At 56.4% G+C, this 18,433-nt stretch overlaps 1 protein-coding gene across 1 annotated transcript in view; it reads right to left on the minus strand.

Annotated features, from left to right (window-relative positions):
- Positions 1-5,853, minus strand: part of Lctl (lactase like) — a 9,225-nt gene extending 3,372 nt beyond the window's left edge. Inside the window, 11 exon segments of the mRNA XM_033756058.1 lie at positions 719-983; positions 2,597-2,731; positions 2,734-2,769; positions 3,109-3,187; positions 3,265-3,447; positions 3,511-3,571; positions 3,573-3,616; positions 4,444-4,503; positions 4,561-4,674; positions 5,081-5,231; positions 5,732-5,853. Coding sequence (XP_033611949.1) covers positions 719-983; positions 2,597-2,731; positions 2,734-2,769; positions 3,109-3,187; positions 3,265-3,447; positions 3,511-3,571; positions 3,573-3,616; positions 4,444-4,503; positions 4,561-4,674; positions 5,081-5,231; positions 5,732-5,853 — 1,250 coding nt within the window.
- Positions 5,854-18,433: the final 12,580 nt, after the last annotated feature.

Consider the following 18,433-nt stretch of genomic DNA (forward strand, 5'->3'; position numbering starts at 1 on the left):
ATATTCTGACATAGTCAGCACTTGGGAGGCCGAGGCAGGAACTTTATGGGGAGTTCAAGGCTAGCCTGGGGTACATAGCAAAACTCTATCTAAAAAAAAAAATCTGATCTCCAGAAAAAAATTGTAATGTGAGTTTCTGGGTCAAAGTTCACATGGCAAGACGTATTAAAGGCTGCCACGTTTTTTGTTTGTTTGTTTGTTTGTTTTTTAATAATCCTGAGACAGGCCTGACTATGTAGTCCATCCTAATCTTGAACTTCCTCTGTAGCCTAGGATGTCCTCCTGCCTCAGCCTCCCAAGAGCTAGGATTACAGCTGTGCACCACCACACCCATGTAAGGCTGCCACACTCAAATCAAATGGATTTTTGCGTACACTATGTGCTAGTTAACACATTTATTTAGAGATGAGTATAGCCAGGAAGCAAGTTTATATGAAAATACGTGTTTCAGTGAATAGGCCTTGTTAGGAAAATGCATTTCTGGTCCTGTTCTTTCCCACGTGTTCCATGTCAGGTGAGAAGGGTGGCAGAATGACCGAAGCTCCCTCGGTGGACGAGGTCATTCCTGTGGGTGTCTGTGTGCAGGGCCTGCATCGAGCAGCTTCTGAAGAAGGCAGTACTGGGTTTATTGTGTCACTGACTTGCCTTGGAGTCCTGGGGCTGCACTGAGCAGTGAACACAGATCTAAGGTCCTAAGGTAGCTGAAGTGGTAAGAACCTGAGCAAAGTGGAGGAGCCTCCTGAACCCCCACGGCACAGAACAGAGGCATTGAGGCCCCACATCCAACCAGTTTGGGTCATCAAGTTCCACCAAGTCCTGGTCATTCTGGTAGCTGGGCCCCTGGCGAGAGAAGTGGTTCCCTTCCGTGGTGTAGTGCGTGGTGAAATGACCCAGTCCCGGGAAGTCGGAGGTGCCTTTGATGCAGCTCTCCTGGCCGGAGAACACTGGCAGCCGAGACAGAGCCAGGCCCTGCTCTGTGATTTCTTCCTGTGAGCACAAAGCAGAATTTAATCTGTGTTTTAGGTCGCTCAATTGCTGTGTCCCTTGATGACCTGGCATGGTAACCCAGAAGCTGGACTTCAGGACTCACCTGCATGGAAAATAAAACTCTGGCTTTTCCTTTTGTTTGTTTATTGATAGGCTTTTTTTTTTTTTTTTTCATTTTGAATCTGGGTCTCACTATGTAGTCCAGGCAGGCCTTCAACGCACTGCAGTCTTCCTGCCTCAGCCTCCTAAAGTACTGGAATTATGCACATGTGCCACTGAGGTGGGAGATTAGGGCGTGGGGAAGTAGTATAACCTGTTAATTACCAGATCCTGGAGCGCATGGGCAGAACAATTTCCAAAGCCCTGCACATGGACTTCTCATGAGACCTGGAGCAGGTTTTCAATAGGACAGCCTGGACCTGGCCTCAGCCTGAGGTGTGGGGTCCCAGCACCGCCTGTCAGGACCTGCATGTGGGAGTTCTCGTGGGTTTCCTTGAGATGTAGATGGCACAAAAGGATGCAGACCCCCCCAGAAGAGCCCGCTGTTGGGCCTTTCCTCATGGTCGCCCACCCTGGACTCTAGGGTGCTCGTCTGTCTTGCTTTTTCCCATTTTACAGAGCCAGTTTCTCCCTCACTTGTCACTTTTACTTTTCTTCTTTTTTTTCACTTTTACTTTTTCAAGCACACTTTGTCACTGTTTTTTTATTTAATTCTTTGTTAGAGACTAGAAGAATCTAGAAACCAACTCTAGAAAGACATGAGCACCACAAAACCCAACACTGTATATTTGGTGAGCCATTTTTGGAAGGAGACACTACACGGTAACTACCATGCCCAGCTATCATAAAGAAACAATGTTTAACTTACTGTGTTCTGCAGCCCTGGGGATTGGACCGAGGGCTTAGCACATGCTAGGCAAATGCTCGGCCACCGTTCTGCGTCACACCTCTGGAAGTGAGAAGTGGTTGGGAAGATGGATGTTTACCCTGATTTACAGGTTGTGCAATGTCTATATGTATCAACACATCGCGCTGTACCCAGCACATATGTACATTGTTAGCCGGGCGGGGGTGGCGCACACCTGTGATCCCAGCACTCGGGAGGCTGAAGCAGGAGGATCACTGTGAGTTTAAGACCATCCTAAGCTACATTGTGAGTTCCAGGTCAGTCTCAACTACATAGTGAGACCCTGTCTCAAAAAACAAAAGAACAAACATATGTACATTGTTTTTATTTATTTGTTTGTTCTTTGGTACTGGGCATGGAACTCAGGACCTTGCCCTAGGCACACAGCGGCACCACTGAGCTAAATCCCTGGCCCTATTTATGTTTTTAGATGCAATTAAAATAGGAAATGTGAACCAGGCGTGGTGGCGCACGCCTGTAATCCCAGCACTCAGGAGGCTGAGGCAGGAAGATCACTGTGAGTTCGAGACCAGCCTGGGCTACAAAGTGAGTTCTAGGTCAGTCTCAACTAGTGACCCTGTCTAAAAAAAAAGTATAAAATAGGAAATGTGAGGCAGGAGGATCTCTGCGAGTTCAAGACCAGCCTGGACTACATAGCGAGAGCTTGTCTCCCAAAACCAAAAGAACAAAAGGATGTGTGACTTGCTCACCAATGCGGTCGGTCCTTCATGACTTGGGGGTAGTCACCTGTGAAGATGGGGTTGGCGAACCAGCCCAGGCAGAACTGCAGGTATCGTTCAGCAGCCTCTGTGTCCCCGGGGTCACTGATGTCTACGATTCCCCCCAGTCACAGTTCAGCAAAATCCCCACCAGGCCTTAACGGAGCAGGGTTGTCTCATGACCTGGACATCTCAAAAACAGCAAGCGAGTCACATCTATCCAGCCGTCTTACAGTTGAGAAGGTCTGAAAAACAGCTTCTGTGTTCATTACTACAGACGTCTTCAGAGCGCTGCCCTTTGAACAGAGAGTAAGAAATTGCAAGCCAGCCCCAGGTGCTGGTGCACTCCTGTGATTGCAGCCCTTGGGCGGCTGAGTCAGGAAGATCACCATGATTTCAAGGCCAGCTTGGATCCTGTGTCAGAAAAGATCACAAAAAGAAGCCAGATGGAGCAAGTCTTCTCCCCTGTGTGAATTTGAGGGTATGATGCATCACCCGGCAGCCTCTGACCGCCCACTTCAGACAGACCGTCCACCTTGTGCCAGTTGTCATCCCCCGGAGCCACCTCTGGGCCCTGCGGGGTTTTGGCCTCACTATGCAGTGCTGCTTCTCCTTCCCCTGCGCCCCAGCCCCGAGCCAGCCACTCCCGACCTCCTCCACACTGCTGTCCTGCTCGGCCACCTCAGCCCCGGGCAGCTTACGGACACAAGGGACATGGTGCCGGCACCGCTGTGGGCCGCTCACCTTGAGCACATGGTGCGCCGCGTGGTACGGGACGGTGCCGGGCAGCCTCGGGCCGGGCGCGTGCTCACCTGTCTCGTAGCCCTTTTCCACCTATGGCCTGCGGGGACAGCAAGTGGGGACCGCACTGGCCTCTTCACCACAGGCCCTGCTTACCCGAGGGCCGCTGAATGCGATCCAGTGCTTCACACAGTCCCCGAAAGCCTCAAAGCATAGATGCCGTGCTGGTGTTCTGCCACCCGCCAAACCTCACCTGGAGCAGCTGCCAGCAGAGGCGGCGCCCGGGGGTATGTGCGGGAGAAACAGTGGCTCCAGCAGGGAGCTTGTTTAGAGGGTCTTGCTAGGGGACAGGGAGCAAGGACCTGGGACGAGGTCAGAGCTTTTGAATAATTTAAGAGGGAACGAGGGACTGGCGGTGCAGCCAGTGGTGCAGCGCATGCTTAGCACCAAAATAAAAAGAATACTAAATGCCAGGCGTGGTGGCACATGCTTACAATCTCAGCTACTTAGGAGGCTGAGGCAGGAGAATCACAAGTTCAAGGCCAGCCTGGAAAATTTAGCAAGACTCTTCCTCAAAGCATAAGAACTGGAGATGGAGCTCAGTGGTAGAGCACTTGCTTAGCGTGTGATCCTAACAGGAGGCTGAGGCGGAAGGATTGCTGTGAGTTTGAAGCCAGCCTGAATATATAGCAAGACCCTATTTCAAGAAAGAAAATGCCCAGGGAGAGGTCTGATCCTGGGAAAAGCAGCTGTGATGTAAGCTGTGAAGGGACTTTCATTCTCCTCCCCATGCCCTGCGTAGAGGCCCCAGAATAAGCCCTGGTCTCCAGTCAGCTTTGCTCAGCCCCAAGCCCTTCACGAAGCCTCCTCTGCCTTCTGACATTGGGATCGGGGCCCTTCCGGGCAGAGGAAAAGCATTCGAGGCGCCATCTTGTGGCCACAGACAGCCCCTCAACCTGGGTCACCCTGGCCTTGGCCTTCCCAGCGTGCCGAACTGTGAAGTAAATTCCTGTCCTTCACAAGTCCACGGCCACAGCACGGACGCTAAGTGTGAGTGAGGATTTCTTCACCTGCTCATATGTTCCTCACCTGTGGCAGGTCCCAGTGGTGCAGGTTCACGCTGGCGTCGATGAGGTTGCTGTAGAACTTCTCGGCTTTGGGAGGAAGGGAGGACTGGCCACACCTCCTGGGGCCCATCGCCAGGGCCGGGGGTTTGCGGGCCAGATGGTGCCCCAGCACCCCGGCAGCCTGCGAGGCTGCTGCCCAGACATCTGTCTGGAAGGGACCACGCCGCAGCTCCCTCAGCCTCAGGACGTCCTCCTGTGTGGTCTGACAGCCAGGAAAGGGGACGAGGGTCGTGGGCTCACAGCTCCTGTGTGTGGCTCTGCGCAGCCAAGGCGCGGCCCGTCTGCAGGACACAGCAGGGCCGGTACCACCTTCTCCCTCTCGTGCTTGGCACCGGTGTGGGACATGGGGCACTTGGAGAAGGCTGTTGGGGTTCTCACGGGTGTGTGCGGGGGACGAATTCCACAAGGTGTCAACCCAAGAAGGAAGTGGCCGCTGAGGCTGAGCGGTCCCATTTGTCCACAGGGGCGATTCTCCGGCAGGGGCCAGGCCACCGTGGCCTGGGGGACTCGGGCCCTGTTTTAGGCTGCTCGCCTTCTTCCAACAGTGCCTCCGGTCTCCCTCTGTGCCCCTCCCGCGTGAGCAGTGTGTCCCCGCTCACCCGGGCCCTGTAGTAGCCGTCGCAGGCCGCGTCTGTGGTCACGTCCCAGATGCTGGGCCCCTTCCCATCCTGGTCCCAGGCACCCTCTGTCTGGTAGGCGGAGCTGCCCGTGCCCCAGGAGAAGCCTGCAGGTGGAGACCCCACGCTGGGCCTGGCCGGAGCCTCAGGCCAGCCGTGACTCTAGGAACCTTCTCGGGGGCGGGGCGGGAGCTGTGCCCCTCACTCTCCGCACACTCTGACCTCTAGCATTGGTGAGCTCAGGAACTCCGTTAGGAACTTCTAAAAATGTACCTTTTGGCAGTGATGGGGATGGAACCCAGAGCCTTGGCAAGCGCTCTGCTGCTGAGCTACAGCCCCAGCCCTTTTTTATTTTGAGAGGGTCTCACTGAATGGCCTGTGTGGTCCTCACACTTGAGATTCTTCTGCCCCAGCCTTCCGAGATGACAGGTGTGCACAACTGCTTTTTTGTTTTTGATTTTAGAACAACCCCATGAAGGTTTTATCCTTCAGTAAGGAAGTAAGCCACCATTTTCGCTGGCAGGTCAACCATGGCAGGCAGGCCAGAGACACAGACAGACAGACAAGCACAGCCAGAGGACTGGGTGGCAGAGGGGTGCACATACCCGGTGGGAAGGTCCCAGAGTAGGACGCCTCTCCGGGGACCCCTTCCTGGCAGTGCCCAGCCCAGACAGCAGCATTAACGCCCAGAGAGTGGCAGCCTGCACCGGCTTTGTGGTACTGGGCCCTCCTCCATACTTGCAAAACGTGTCCATGTGGTCCAAAAGCCTGGCTGGCCATGTCCCTGCTCAGGGTGACAGCCAGGACAGGGACAGGAGGAGGAGGTGGGTGCGGTCTCTGCCCGCCACAGGGGCTAAGCTGGGTGCGAGCCCCATGCCAGATCACTGCACGGGGGACAGAGCTGGAGCCGGGCTCAGCAACCCCCCTCCTGTGTCCTGGCAGAGACGCAGCCAGCACTCCCCACCAGGCAGGTGCCCAGGCCACCCCTGCCCCGCAGGGCCACCAACGCCGTGGTCAGGGGGACTCCTTCCCCCCAGGACCCGCTCTGGTGCCAGCCTGGCTGCCTCACCCGGGCTTGTCCCTGGTCCCTAAGCCGCTGCTGGTTCGGATGCCCCACCCCAGAGTCTGCACTGCCCCCCAGAGCCCTGAAGGCTCTGGTTGTGGGTGTGGCTGTGGCCTGACCCCCTGCAGAGGGTTTCAATAGCAGAGAGGGGCGGGGTGGGGAGGAGGGCTGAGCTGGCTCTTGGGGCCTCCGTCAGCAGGCGGCCTTGGCCCTGGGCCCTCTTCAGCTGGCTGGACTTCCCAGGCAGGGGGCAGGGAGGGGACCCTTCAGCCTCCTCTCTCCAGAACACCCATCCAGCCCTGTGCCCAGCAACGCTGTCACTGCTGGGACCCAGGCTCACACTGCTTCCTCCAGCCTTCCTGCCTCCACCGAGCCTCTGCCCTTTGTTGCTGGCTTTGCTTGCTTGCTTGCTTGCTTTCTTTCCTTTTTTGTTTCTTTCTTCTCTTGCATGTTGTAACTTTACTTTTTCAATTTCTTATTAGTCCATGTTTATTATACATAGTGTTTACATAAAAACAAAAAACTGGGCGCAGTGGCACACACCTGTAATCCCTGCACTCTGGAGGCTGAGGCAGGAGGATCGCTGTGAGTTCAAGACCAGCCTGGACTACACAGTGAATTCCAGGTCAGTCTCAACTACATAGTGAGACCCTGTCTTAAAAAGAAAAAAAGAACTGTGCGTGATACTGCACACCTGTGATCCCAGAATTTAGGAGGCTGAGGCAGGAGGATCACAGAGAGTTCAAGGCCAGCCTGGACTACACAGTGAGACTCTGCCTTCAAAAAAGGGGGGAAAAAGTGAGAAAGAGGAAGATCTTTTGCAAGTGGGAGGGGGTCTAGAGATGGAGGAAGAAGGGAGAGGGATAAAAAGAGTACAGATGTACTGTGGGGTTGTTTCTTTCTGCTCCCACAGTGGTACCTCCTCCTGGAAGCCTTCTTGGACCCCCAACCCCAGGCCGGTCCCACTAGCTGTGCGCTGCTGTGGCAGTGATCTGTGTCTGACCTCCCTGCTCCTGCAGGCTCCTGACCTTATTCCCCAGTGTCCCTGGTGCCCACACACAGCTGGCACCCATGGCATCCAAAGGTGTGAGCTAAATCTGAACAACACACGCATTAGCCTTCGAGTGGCTGCTGTGGACCTGGTGGCCCTTTTGACCAACACTGACCCACCGGCTCCTGGACTCCAGATGAGCTCTGGGAGCAGCCGTAGCCCTGGCACGGTGTCAGGTGTTCCTCCTGAGCCTGACTGCCAGCCTGGGAGCCTGGCTCTGAGGCTGACCTATCACCAGCCCGTTCCTCTGCCAGCCCCATCCCCTGGGCCTGGGTGCCAGCAGGGGGCTGTGTGGGGCTGGGCACCCAGGCCAGAGCGCAGACTCTGCCCGCAGAAAGAGCTACTTCCTTGGGCCCGGCTCCCCGGGAGCCCCCTGGCAAAGCTGTAGTGGGGGACCAGGGTCACCTCAGTTGAGGCTCCCTGGGCAGCCCAGTGGCAGGAGTGCTGTTCAGAGTGGATGCCAGTCCGGGCCCCAAGCAGACGTGTGGTGATCAGCAGGGACATTCTCTGCCACCGTACAAATGTTTCCCACCACTGGGGCACAGGGGCGAGCAAAGGACCTAGAGTGGCCGGAGAGCCCAGCTCCTGGGGCCAGGGAAGAGAATGGGCAGCCGAGAGGAAGCCAGGGCCAAAAAGGAAGTGCCCGGCCTGGTGTCACAGCCGGCCCTGGCCATGATGGGGGCGCTGCAGGTGGGGGGCGGAGCTGGTGAACAGCGGGGCTCAGGATGGCGGGGCTGGGGTCACAACAAGGACATGGACAGGACGGGGAGGACAAGAGGCCCAGCAACAGAGGCCAGGTGCTCATCCAGTGTGGAAGGCCTGTGCACCCGTGCGCACAGAGTTGGCCTCACCACTGTGGCTCTGGGCTGGGGCCGATGTCCTCTCTGGAAAGTGCTCCTGTGAGGACACAGGCTGGGTTTGTGCAGGAGCCTGGCATGGCCGTGCTGCTTGGCTTTGTGTGCACAGGGTCTGAAGTCCCTGGTGGGCGGGGACCAGCGGGGTGGCCTCAGGCCCTGAGGCTGTGGACAGAGGTTCGGCCCTCACTGACAGCTCTGCAGGGCCCGGATGCAGCTTGAGCTTTCAACTGAGGACCTGGCCTTCAGTCCCAGGAGGCACCCGTCCCCAGGCAAGGGAGCTGTGGGTGGGTGGGCCTGGGGCACAGCTCAGCATCTTGGGAGCGGCAGTGGTGCGGGGGACACTGAAGAGTCTGGGAAACGCAGCCCCCCGCATCGTGGCCGGGGCCGGCTGTGACACCAGGCCGGGCACTTCCTTTCTGGCCCTGGCTTCCTCTCGGCTGCCCATTCTCTTCCCTGGCCCCAGGAGCTGGGCTCTCTGAGCACTCTAGGTCCTTCCACCTAGTCCTTCACCTGCCCCTGTGCCACCAGCCCTGCCTGGCCCTGTGCTAAGGGGACGAGCCCCAGAGGCAGCATCGGGTGTAGGAGACAGTATAGTCCCGACGTGCTGTGCAGTGTTAGGCCAGTCATCGCCCCTCCCTGGGCCCACATTTCCTTCTCTGTAAAAGAGAGGATGTGTGTATAGAGAGAGGCGGGGAAGGAGGGAGGCAGAGGGAGAGGCTTCGCTAGGTTTTGGGGCACATGCTGGTCATCACAGTCACTGAGTCCCACCTCACTCTCGCCTTCCCTGGCCCTGATTCTCACAGGGAATTGAAGACGACGATCATACCTACTTTATGGAGAACTGTGAACCCTAAATGACTTCATGGGCGAAAGGCCAAGACTGTGAGGGGTCTGGGCAGAGAGAAGCCCTATTCCCCAGGGCCATCCTGGCGCAGACGCCCCCTGGTGGCCGCCAGGGATCTCTGCAGCCTGAGGACTGCATCTGTGGAGAGCGTGTCCCCTGCACCCTCAGGCTTGGGGGTCTCCTGGGACAGCCATGGTCTTCGAGAAGGCGGGCGTTTCTCCCCAGCAGCAAGCGTGCCCTCGAACTCCCTTCAGTGTCTCCGGGGAGAGGATGTCACCACAGGCGGACCGGTCCCCAAAACTGACCCCTGTGCTTTGAATGCCGGCCACACCTCCTTGGGTTCTGTTAGTCTGAGACTGGCAGAGCCAGGGAAGCACTTAGGTCTCGGGTTTAAGTAAAGGCCATTGCGGAGGTGGGCTGGGGAGACGCCCTGCGAGGGCCTGGGACACAGCCCCTTCCGGACCCCTCGGGTGCCTGGCTGTCCCGAAGCCCCCAGCCCTGTCCTGTGGTGGAAGGCAGGGTGTGGCCCGCGGTCACAGAGGCCAGCCCAGCCTTCGGTGCGGGTTCGTCTCTGTGCACAGCTGGCCCGCTCCAGGGAGGAGAGTGCAGGACCTGCTGCCTCAGGGCACGGCAGATCACAGGGTTGCTCTGCAGCCTGCTGCAGGACAGGAGGCACAGCGGGTAAGGGAAATCCTAGTTTCTGGAGTGGCCTTGGGGAGTGTTCTGGGCAGGAGCAGGGAGGAAAAGCCATAAATAGAGACTACTGCACACAGGCAGCTCGGAGGGCCCAGCTCAGGGCATGAAACAGCTCAGTGTCTTCCAGCGCTTGCGTGGGTTCCTGAAGTACTCAGGGCCGTGGATTTAGCTCAGTGGTTCCGCTGCCTGCCTTGCAAGCATAAGGGCCGGAGTTTGATCCCCAGTACCAAAACAAAACAAAAACCCAGACCTGCTCTGGCAGCCACATTCAAGAGTGAAAGGAAATAGGTAACAAAACAAAATAACCTATCCAGAACTGGATATGACAGTACACAGCTGTAATCCCAGCCCTCTGGGAGGCTGAGGCAGGAGAATCGCAAGTACAGTCCAGGCAACTTAGTGGTACCCTTTCTCCAAGTAAAAAAATTTAAAAGGGTGGGGACTATGGTGCACACGGTGGCAGAGTTTGCCTAGCATGTGAAGTGTTCACACACACAGGAAAGCCAAAAGAAGCGCGCAGTCCACACAGCCTGCCCACCACTAGGAGCTCCGTCTCTCTCTGCACCCAGAAGTGCTTCTTTTGAATGTCTTTCAGAATCAGCTGCAAACATCAGTTCCTTTACCCCTGAGCAACAGGAAGCAACTAATGATATTTGATTATCTTCCCCCCCGCTTTTGAGGTAATGCTTGTTTACAGTGAAATGTACACATTTTGTTTCATTTTTGTTTTTGTTTTTGAGACAGAGTCTCACTCTGTAGCCCAGGCTGGCCTCAGAGTTATAGGGATCCTCCTGCTTCAGCCTCCTGTGTGGTGGGATTACAAGCATGTGCCACCAGGCCCAGCAAAATGCACAAATCTTAGGTGTGCTCTTTTGTGAGTTGAGAAATACAGTCACTTGTGTAGCTCAGGTGTGAGATCCCCTGCCTCTTGCCAGGATCCTTCCCAGCTTCTTGTCCTGAACAAATACTTGGAGAAGAAATGCCCAGAAGATAGCGAGGTTTTACATTTGTTAAAGGTAGGAAAAGAAGTAGGCTCTGCAGAGTGAGAGTGGACCCCTGGAAAGGCTCGCAGTGGCCGTGAGGTTCATGCGGCTGTCTTTTGTATCCCACACACTCTGATGGAAGAAGTAGGCTGACCTATCAAACTTCTGCTTTATCTTGAGCGAGAAGACTTGAAGATAGCACTGTCTGATTGGTCCCAGTGCAGGGCTGGGGCCTGTGTTCTGAGCCTGGGTCCGGGATCTCTGTGATGGACAGGCCCCGCCCACTTGCTAATCTCAGGCCTCAAAGCCAGTGTGAAACTGCGGACCATGACTATGTTCCTCTCTGCCCCTGTGCCACACTGATCTCCTTTCAGAGGGCTTTTAGAGCAGAGTCTGGAGGTCCTGAGACTGGATCCAAATCATCCGTGTCCCTCGTAGCTCTGACTCTGGAAATTCTAAGATCCACTTGTGGCCCATTCCCAACGGGCACTGGAGACGGAGTTATGAGTCTCATCTTACGGAGTTATGATCTCCTCTTCTGTTGTTTTAAAACCCTATCGAATCCATATACAACTCTACACGCTGGTTCTCAAATCCTGTTTTGGAATGAGACTGATGGAGCGCTGTGTAAAGAAATAATCATGTTGGAATTTCCAGTACATTTCCATGATTTGGGGTCCAAAAATGTGAAATTGGGGCTGTTCCAGCACATCTGGAATGAATTGACACCCCGTCCACATAGTACAGGCTATGTGCATTCCATGCGATGCACACACACACACACACACACACACATTCACACATGCACAAAGAATTCCTGTTTTGGTTCAGACACCAGCAGGCTGCAAAACCACCAATTCCAAAAGGAGAGATGGCGCTTGGCACGCCCTGGGGCCCCGGGTCCCTCAGACCCCGCCTGGGAGGGAACGGTGGCTCGAGCAGAAGCTTTGCCAGCCAGAAGCTGGCACCGGTGATGATGACAATGACAATGAATGAGCCCACACTTCCTGCTCTGAGCTCATCTGCGGCGATTTCCAGCATTTTCTGTCCTGTCCAGCCACACTGGTGGGGAGGAGTCCCCAGGCCAGGTGCCAAAGACCCTCGTCAAGTTGTGGCTTCCAGTCATGAAGGTTGAGACAGGAGGTTGTGGGAGAGAGGAAAGGTCTCAACAAAGAAAAAAGGCCAGATTATACTAACCTGTAATCCCGGGTACTCTGGAGGCTGAGGCAGGAGGATGGAGAGCTCAAGGCCAGCCTGGCAACTTAGTGACCCTATAAAAAATAATAAAATGGACTGAGAATACAGCTCAGCAGTAGAGTACTTGCCTGGCATGTGTTGAGGCTCTGGGTTCCATTCCCAGTACTGGAGAGAGAGGGAGAGAGAGGGCGCGTGCGAGGGCTCCCAAGTGCTGGGGTCACAGGCATGCGTGACCACGCCCAGCAGAGGTCCAGCTGTAATGAGCCCACTTGATCATGGACTGGAACCACGAGAATCGTGAGCCTCAATAAACCCCTTCTCTCCAGTGTCAGTGTCTCTCCGTGACAGATGAGTGACACGCGGTTCCACGGTGACCCACACAGGGCAGGGGTGAGGTCACCCAGACTCTGTTTCCCGGATGTGACCTCCACCCCGCACGGCTTCCTGGTGTCTTCTTTGCCTGAGCCAAACACGGCAGAGCCTCAGGCCCCCCTCCTGTACCCCAGGACCTAGAGAACCTGTTCCATTTCAAGGAAAGCCGCCCCAAATCCTCTCTCCCGCCCAGCAGGGTGACCCCACTGTGCACTTCCCAGTGTCTGGCAGCCTCCTCCCTTCCGGCCCCCCAGGAGAGCAGGAGGCCCCAGTCCCTGGGCTCAGCAGTGTGCAAGGGGAGCAGAAGGGGCGAGGCTGGCACCATGAAGCAGGATGGACCGGGGCCTCTCTTCCAGCCCGAGGGAACCAAGCGGCCCAGGAGCCTCCCCTAGTTCTGGCGGGGATGAGCCACCTCCTTGGGCTCTGCCTTCCAGGCTGGCTCCATGCCTGGCTGCGGCCTGACCTGTCACTGCTGCTGTGAACGTGGGTGCTTGTTCACAACCCTGGGGGAGCGCTCCAGCCAGGGTGCCCAAAGTGCAGCAGGCCCGAGAACCCCATGCTGGTCATTCACCTCCCCGCCTCAGTCTGTCACCCGTCAGATGGGTTCAGAGGAGACTGCAGCATGTTCAGGTGCTCGAAAAGTGTAAACACCAGTGTGACGAGTTTGGTGTCCAACCGTGGGAGGGCTGGCACAGAATGGGACATCCCAGGGTTGGTTCCCTTGGCCTTAAAAATTACAAGGGCAAAAAAAAAAAAATGAAAAAAGAGAAAATTACAAGGGCAATGACAGGGATGGTGGTGCACTTCTGCAATCTCAGCACTGGGGTGGCTGAGGCAGGAGGATCACTAGGAGTTCAAGGCCAGTCTGGGCTACATGGTAAGACCTTGTCCTTTTTAGTTTTTTGGTACCAGGGATTGAACTCAGGACCTTGTTCTTACGAGGCAGGCATGGCACCACTGAACTAAATCCCCAGCGGAGACTTTGTCTTAAAAAACCCAAAAAGTTGGTGCATGCCTATAATCCCAGCACCTGGGAGGCTGAGGCAGGAGGATCAGGAGTTTGAGATCAGCCTGGGCTACATAGTGGGCTCAAGGACAGCCTGAACTACATGGTGAGATCCTGTCTCAAAAAATAAAAACAAAAAACCCGAAATGAAACAGCAAACAAATAAAACCCCCCAAACAACAACAGAAAACAGGCCACGGGCCCATGAGCAGTGGCCTCCCAGGACTCCAAACCGCCTCTCATCTCCACTGCTCCGGCAGCAGTGCCTTCAGCTGCTGGGATGTTTGCCCCGCAGAGCCTCATGCTGCAGTGCTGACAGCTGCTCGCCGCCTGCTGGGGTCCCAGATTAGGGAGAAGGAAGCCTTGAAGAGGGGCTCCTACAGGACAGGCAGGTACGTGGGGTGCCGGGAGGGGTTGCCTAGAGGCCCCTCCTCTTCCCTTTCTCCGCTCTTTGTCTTTGTGTGGCTCTGGGCGGGAGTGGTGAGTGGACCAGACTGAGAGCTTGTGCTGTCTGCTTCCTTCGGAGATAGCTGGCTCTTATCTCAGGCTTGATTTGACTGACTTCTTCCCAGACCTCTTCTTCTGTCTATTTGTGTTTTGAGATGGTGTCTTGCTATGTAGCCTACACTGGCCTCGAACTTGCAGCAATCGTTCTGACTCAGCCTCCCAACAGCTGGGATTGCAAGGCAAGCACCACCATGCCTGGCTGGACTTGCAGTTCTAAAAGTGGGGCATCCTGGGTAGGCAGATGAGCAGTCCCCCTAGCTCTCTCCCTCTGTGGCTTTTTTTTTTTTTTTTTTTTTTTTTTTGACAGACTGCTCTGGAACTCATTGTGTAGCCCAGGCTGGTCTCAAACTCATAGCGATCCTCCTGCCTCAGCCTCCCAAGCACTGGGATTACAAGCGTATGCCACCACGCCCAGCTGTGGCTGTTTTAATTATTTTACATGGGGGGGGGCAGAGATAAGATTCATTGTCAGGGGCAGGGGCGGCACAGTGGAAGCCTTCAGGAGTGCAAGGCCTGCCACTTATTTATTTTTGAGACAGGGTCTTGCTCTGTTATTCAGGCTGACCTTGAACTCACTATGTGGCCCAGGCTAGCCTCAAACGTGATAATTCTCCCACCTCGGCCTCTCAATGCTGGGAAGGCTGCTTTAAAGGACACTTTTTTTTTTTTTTTTGGTAGCAGGGATCGAACTCAGGACCTTGTACTTGCAAGGCAGGCACAGTGCCACTGAGCTAAACCCCGTTCCCTAAAGGACGCTTTTTATTCAAATGTTCTCATCAGGTTAAAGCCCTGCATGGGGCTGCAAGGGGTGGGATCAGTGTAGACCAGTGATGGTGAATCCACTTCTGTATCTCAAAGCGCCAACACTGCAATTATACCTGAATACTGAGTTTTAGTTTAGAAATAAACAACTCCTACATTAACATTTTTTGTCTTAAAAACACAATAACGTTATTTTGTGTATCTTTGAGCTTAATACATAAGTGTCTTAATTAAGCACGGTGAATTAAAATGTATCATTTACTTTCTTCCCCCCACCCCCAGACAGGGTCTCACTATGTAGTTGAGACTGACCTGGAACTCACTATGTAGCCCAGGCTGGTCTGGAACTCACAGCGATCCTCCTGCCTCAGCCTCGCGAGTGCTGGGATTACAGGCGTGCACCACCACATCGGCCCTGTGTTTTTTACTTTCAAAAAAACCAAAAACCACTAACATGGGCCACAGCTTCACCACCAAGGGCGCAGTCGGCGCTTTCCTGTTGCACTTGGAGGAGCCGCCTCCAGGGGCGCTCACGCTCTGTCTGAGGCCTGGTGTGGCTTGAGATGGCGCCCCGCAGTTCCAGGGGAAGAGAGACCCCTAGGAGGGGCTGGATCCCTGCTCCCGTTAGAAGCCCAGAGTGCGGCCGGTCTGGGCCACAGGGCACGTGCCCTTCCCCTTGCAGTGCCCACCCATGCCCCTGAGCGGCGTCCTGCCTGCCGGTGTGCCCACTCAAACCTCAGTTTCCTCGCTTTAGTGGGGCGGCTAGCATGAGGTGTGGAGAATCCAATCTCTGCCAGGCCTGGAGATAGATAGGGTCTCACGTTGGAGTCCAGGCTGGCTTTGAATGCACCGTGTAGCCCAGGCTGGCCTCGAACCTGCAATGATCCTCCTGCCTCAGCCTCCCAGACACTGAGATTACAGGTATGCCCCACCACACCCAGCTTTGGGGGAGAAGTACTTGTAAGTAAAAGGCTGGGAGGGGTGATGGCTTCTCAGCCCTTTCTGCTCACTTTTCAGAGGAGGGGAAGGAGGCCCAGAGAAGGGTTGTACCCCAAGACTGTGGCAGAAGCCCCCTGCCTCACCCCGCAGTGGGAGCTGGTCAGACGCTCTGCAGCCTGGGGGGACTGCTTGACCTCTCAGCCTGTTTCACTCTGTATCGCGGGCTCAGCGTGGCCGAGTCTCTCAGGGCGGCCCCAGGCATGGTCCCCTCACATGTGGGCCGCTCTGGCCGGGGCCACGCTTTGGCCATGCGCACTGGGTTCCCGGCAGGTGCGCTCTCAGTGACCCGAGGCCAGGCGAGAGAGAGCAGCCCTGGCCGGAGGGCAGTGGAGCAAGGGCAGGATCAGGGCCCCACTGCCAGCCCGGAAACGTCTGCTGGCTGGCCTCGGGTGTCCTGAGCCTCACGCTTCCTGCGGGTGCACGGCCAGGTGACCTCAGCCGGCAGACGTCCCCGGGCAACCACCCCTGCTGTCCCCGGAAGGGCAGGCCCGACCTTGCGGCTCCAGGTTGTGTCCATCCACACGGCGAGGCTCACCGGGGACTGTGCCGGGCACTGAGGGAGGCGTCGGGGCTCAGGGGCTGCGCCTAGTGCTCTGCCTGCGACGCAAGGTCCTCGGTGACTGGTGTGGGGTCCGAGTTAGCTTGCGTTACACATGGGCGACATGCCAGCCACTCTGAAGGCTCCTGGGGGTCAAAGACTGGACCGTGGTTCTACCGCAAGGAGCTGACAGCCGAATGAAGAGAACTCACACCGATGGAAGCACCTTCAGATTTGGTACACAGCAGGTGCTCAGGCTATGTTGACTATAACTAAAGCAGAAAGTACAATAAGGGGCAGGCCCGGGGTAGTGGGATGTTTTTCCAGCAGAGGGACCATTTACACAGGGTTTTGATGGCTATATAGGAGTCCTCTGGCCTTGGGTCTGTCCACTGGTCCTCAGTCCAGGATGATGAAGGCCATAGTAAGGTGAGGCCCAGCCTCTCCTCCTTCTGTGTCCATGCAGCGCTCACCGGAACTCTGAGGAGTCTCCGGATGTGGAGAGGAAGTGGCTGGGCTGCGGAAGACAGGCTCATTTCCAGAATGGAGCCGGCCCACCAGCCCTGGGTCCTGTTTACACAGCGAGGCGGACGGGGCCACAGAAGCTGGCAGCAAAAGCGCTTCTGCCTCTGAGAACAGAAGGGGCTGGCAGAGCCTGGCCAGGCAGGCGCGGGGCGGCCGGTGCCAAGGGGAAAGTCGGATGGGAAGCCGCCAGCCCAGCCGGTCTTCTGTCTCCAGCCTGCAGCCCCGCCCCCCAGCCGGCAGGGCTCCGAGTTTGCAGAGAAGCCCCGCCCCACCCAGCAGGGCCTGGCAGGGCTGCCGGAAGTTCCCACTGGGGACCTGAGCCGGCCAGGTCTGGAGGGGCCAAGTTCATCTGCTTCCCAGGGGGAAGGATCGGAGGTAGCATTCTGCAACAGCTGGGCTGGCAGACAGTTTGCGATCTGGGAGCAAGCAGGGCCTGGTGGTGCACACTTGTAATCCCAGCACTCTGGGAGGCTGAGGCAGGAGGTTGGCCAGCCAGAGCCCAGCCTGGGCGATTTAGTGGAGAGCCTCCTTCCTCAGCCTCCTCTGTGCTGAGATTACAGGCATGCGCCCCCACGCCCAGCCAGCTCCCATCTTTCCTTTTCCAGAGAAGAAATGGAGTCGCAGAGGCAGTGTGTAACTGCTACAAGGTCACACAGCAGGTAGTCGGGTTTTCCAGTGGAAAAAGCCACTCAGGCCCCGCCTGTTGGTTTTATACACAGTGGGTGCTACATTCATGCTGGGCTGGTCCTGTCCCTGTTTGCTGTGTGCTCTGAGTTCAGGGCCGGCCTTCCCGAGGCCTCTGTCTCCCTAGCATGGTGAGGGCGAGGGCATCTCTGGGTTGGACACGAGACTCTTGCACAACATCCCTCCCTCAGGAGAAGCTGGTGGGGCCTGCGCTGTCACCCGCCAGAGCACGAGCAATGCTCCCGCGAGGTGCTCTGAGCTCCTGCAGTGACGGCACCAGGCCACCAGATGGCGCCGCGCTGTCCACCGCACTCTCCGCATCTGAGCTTTTCGGGGCAGCGCTCCTGGACAGGAACACCTGCCCTCTGAGCCCGGTCACATCCTGGGAAGCCGAGTCCTGCGGGCTGCGTGGGTCACACTTGGCGCCTCCCAGGGGTGGTGACCCTCGTTAAGCAAGGGCCCAGGGGAGATTCTTGCTTGGTCTCTGCAGGGGTCCACGGCAGTTGTTGGGTTTCCCAGAGCCTCAGTTTCCCCGTGTACAGAACATGATGCGTCTTCTGCCTGGGGTCTGGGCGCCAGGTCTGGGGAGCCCGTGTGAATGCAGGGGCTGCCTTCTGCCCAGCCCAAGCCCCTGAGGGACCCGGCCAGGAAATTGGCACATAAGGGGCAGAGGAGCAGGACCACCAGGCTGCTAAAGGACCAGTGCATGCTTGTGATCCCAGCACTTGAGAGACTGAGGCAGGAGGATCTCTGCGAGTTTGAGACCACATAATGAGTTCAAGTGCAGCCTGAACTACACAGCGAGACCCTGTCTCAATAACAAAATCCCAAATTAAAAAAAAAAAAAAAAAAAAGCCTGGTGTTGCAACCCAAGGAACTGCCCTCCTCGTGAGGGACAGCCCCCACCCCAGGTCTCCTGTGGAAAGACTCCTGGGGCCTCACCCGCCTAGACCGGGGTAGGGGAAGACTTTTAAATTTTTAACACCTTCCCGGAAACAGGCTGATTTTATAAGCAGCATCTTCAGAGCATGTATCTATGCTTTTATTAACGAAACAGAAAGGTTTCTAGACTCTGTGATCAGCGGGCTCCCAGCTCTGGGTGCTGGGGGGCAGGGGAAAACCAGTCAAAATATAAAAATACGGAATTGCAGGACCCCACCCCAGGCAGGCCAGGGCAGGGCAGGGACCCGGCAGCCAGCGCCCGTCCCATCTCCCGCGGCCCGGCGTCTCCCTGTCTCGGCCTCTGCGCCG

Source organism: Fukomys damarensis, unplaced genomic scaffold (assembly GCF_012274545.1).
Source record: "Fukomys damarensis isolate Sample0158 unplaced genomic scaffold, DMR_v1.0_HiC HiC_scaffold_25, whole genome shotgun sequence".
NCBI classification, from domain to species: Eukaryota; Metazoa; Chordata; class Mammalia; order Rodentia; family Bathyergidae; genus Fukomys; species Fukomys damarensis.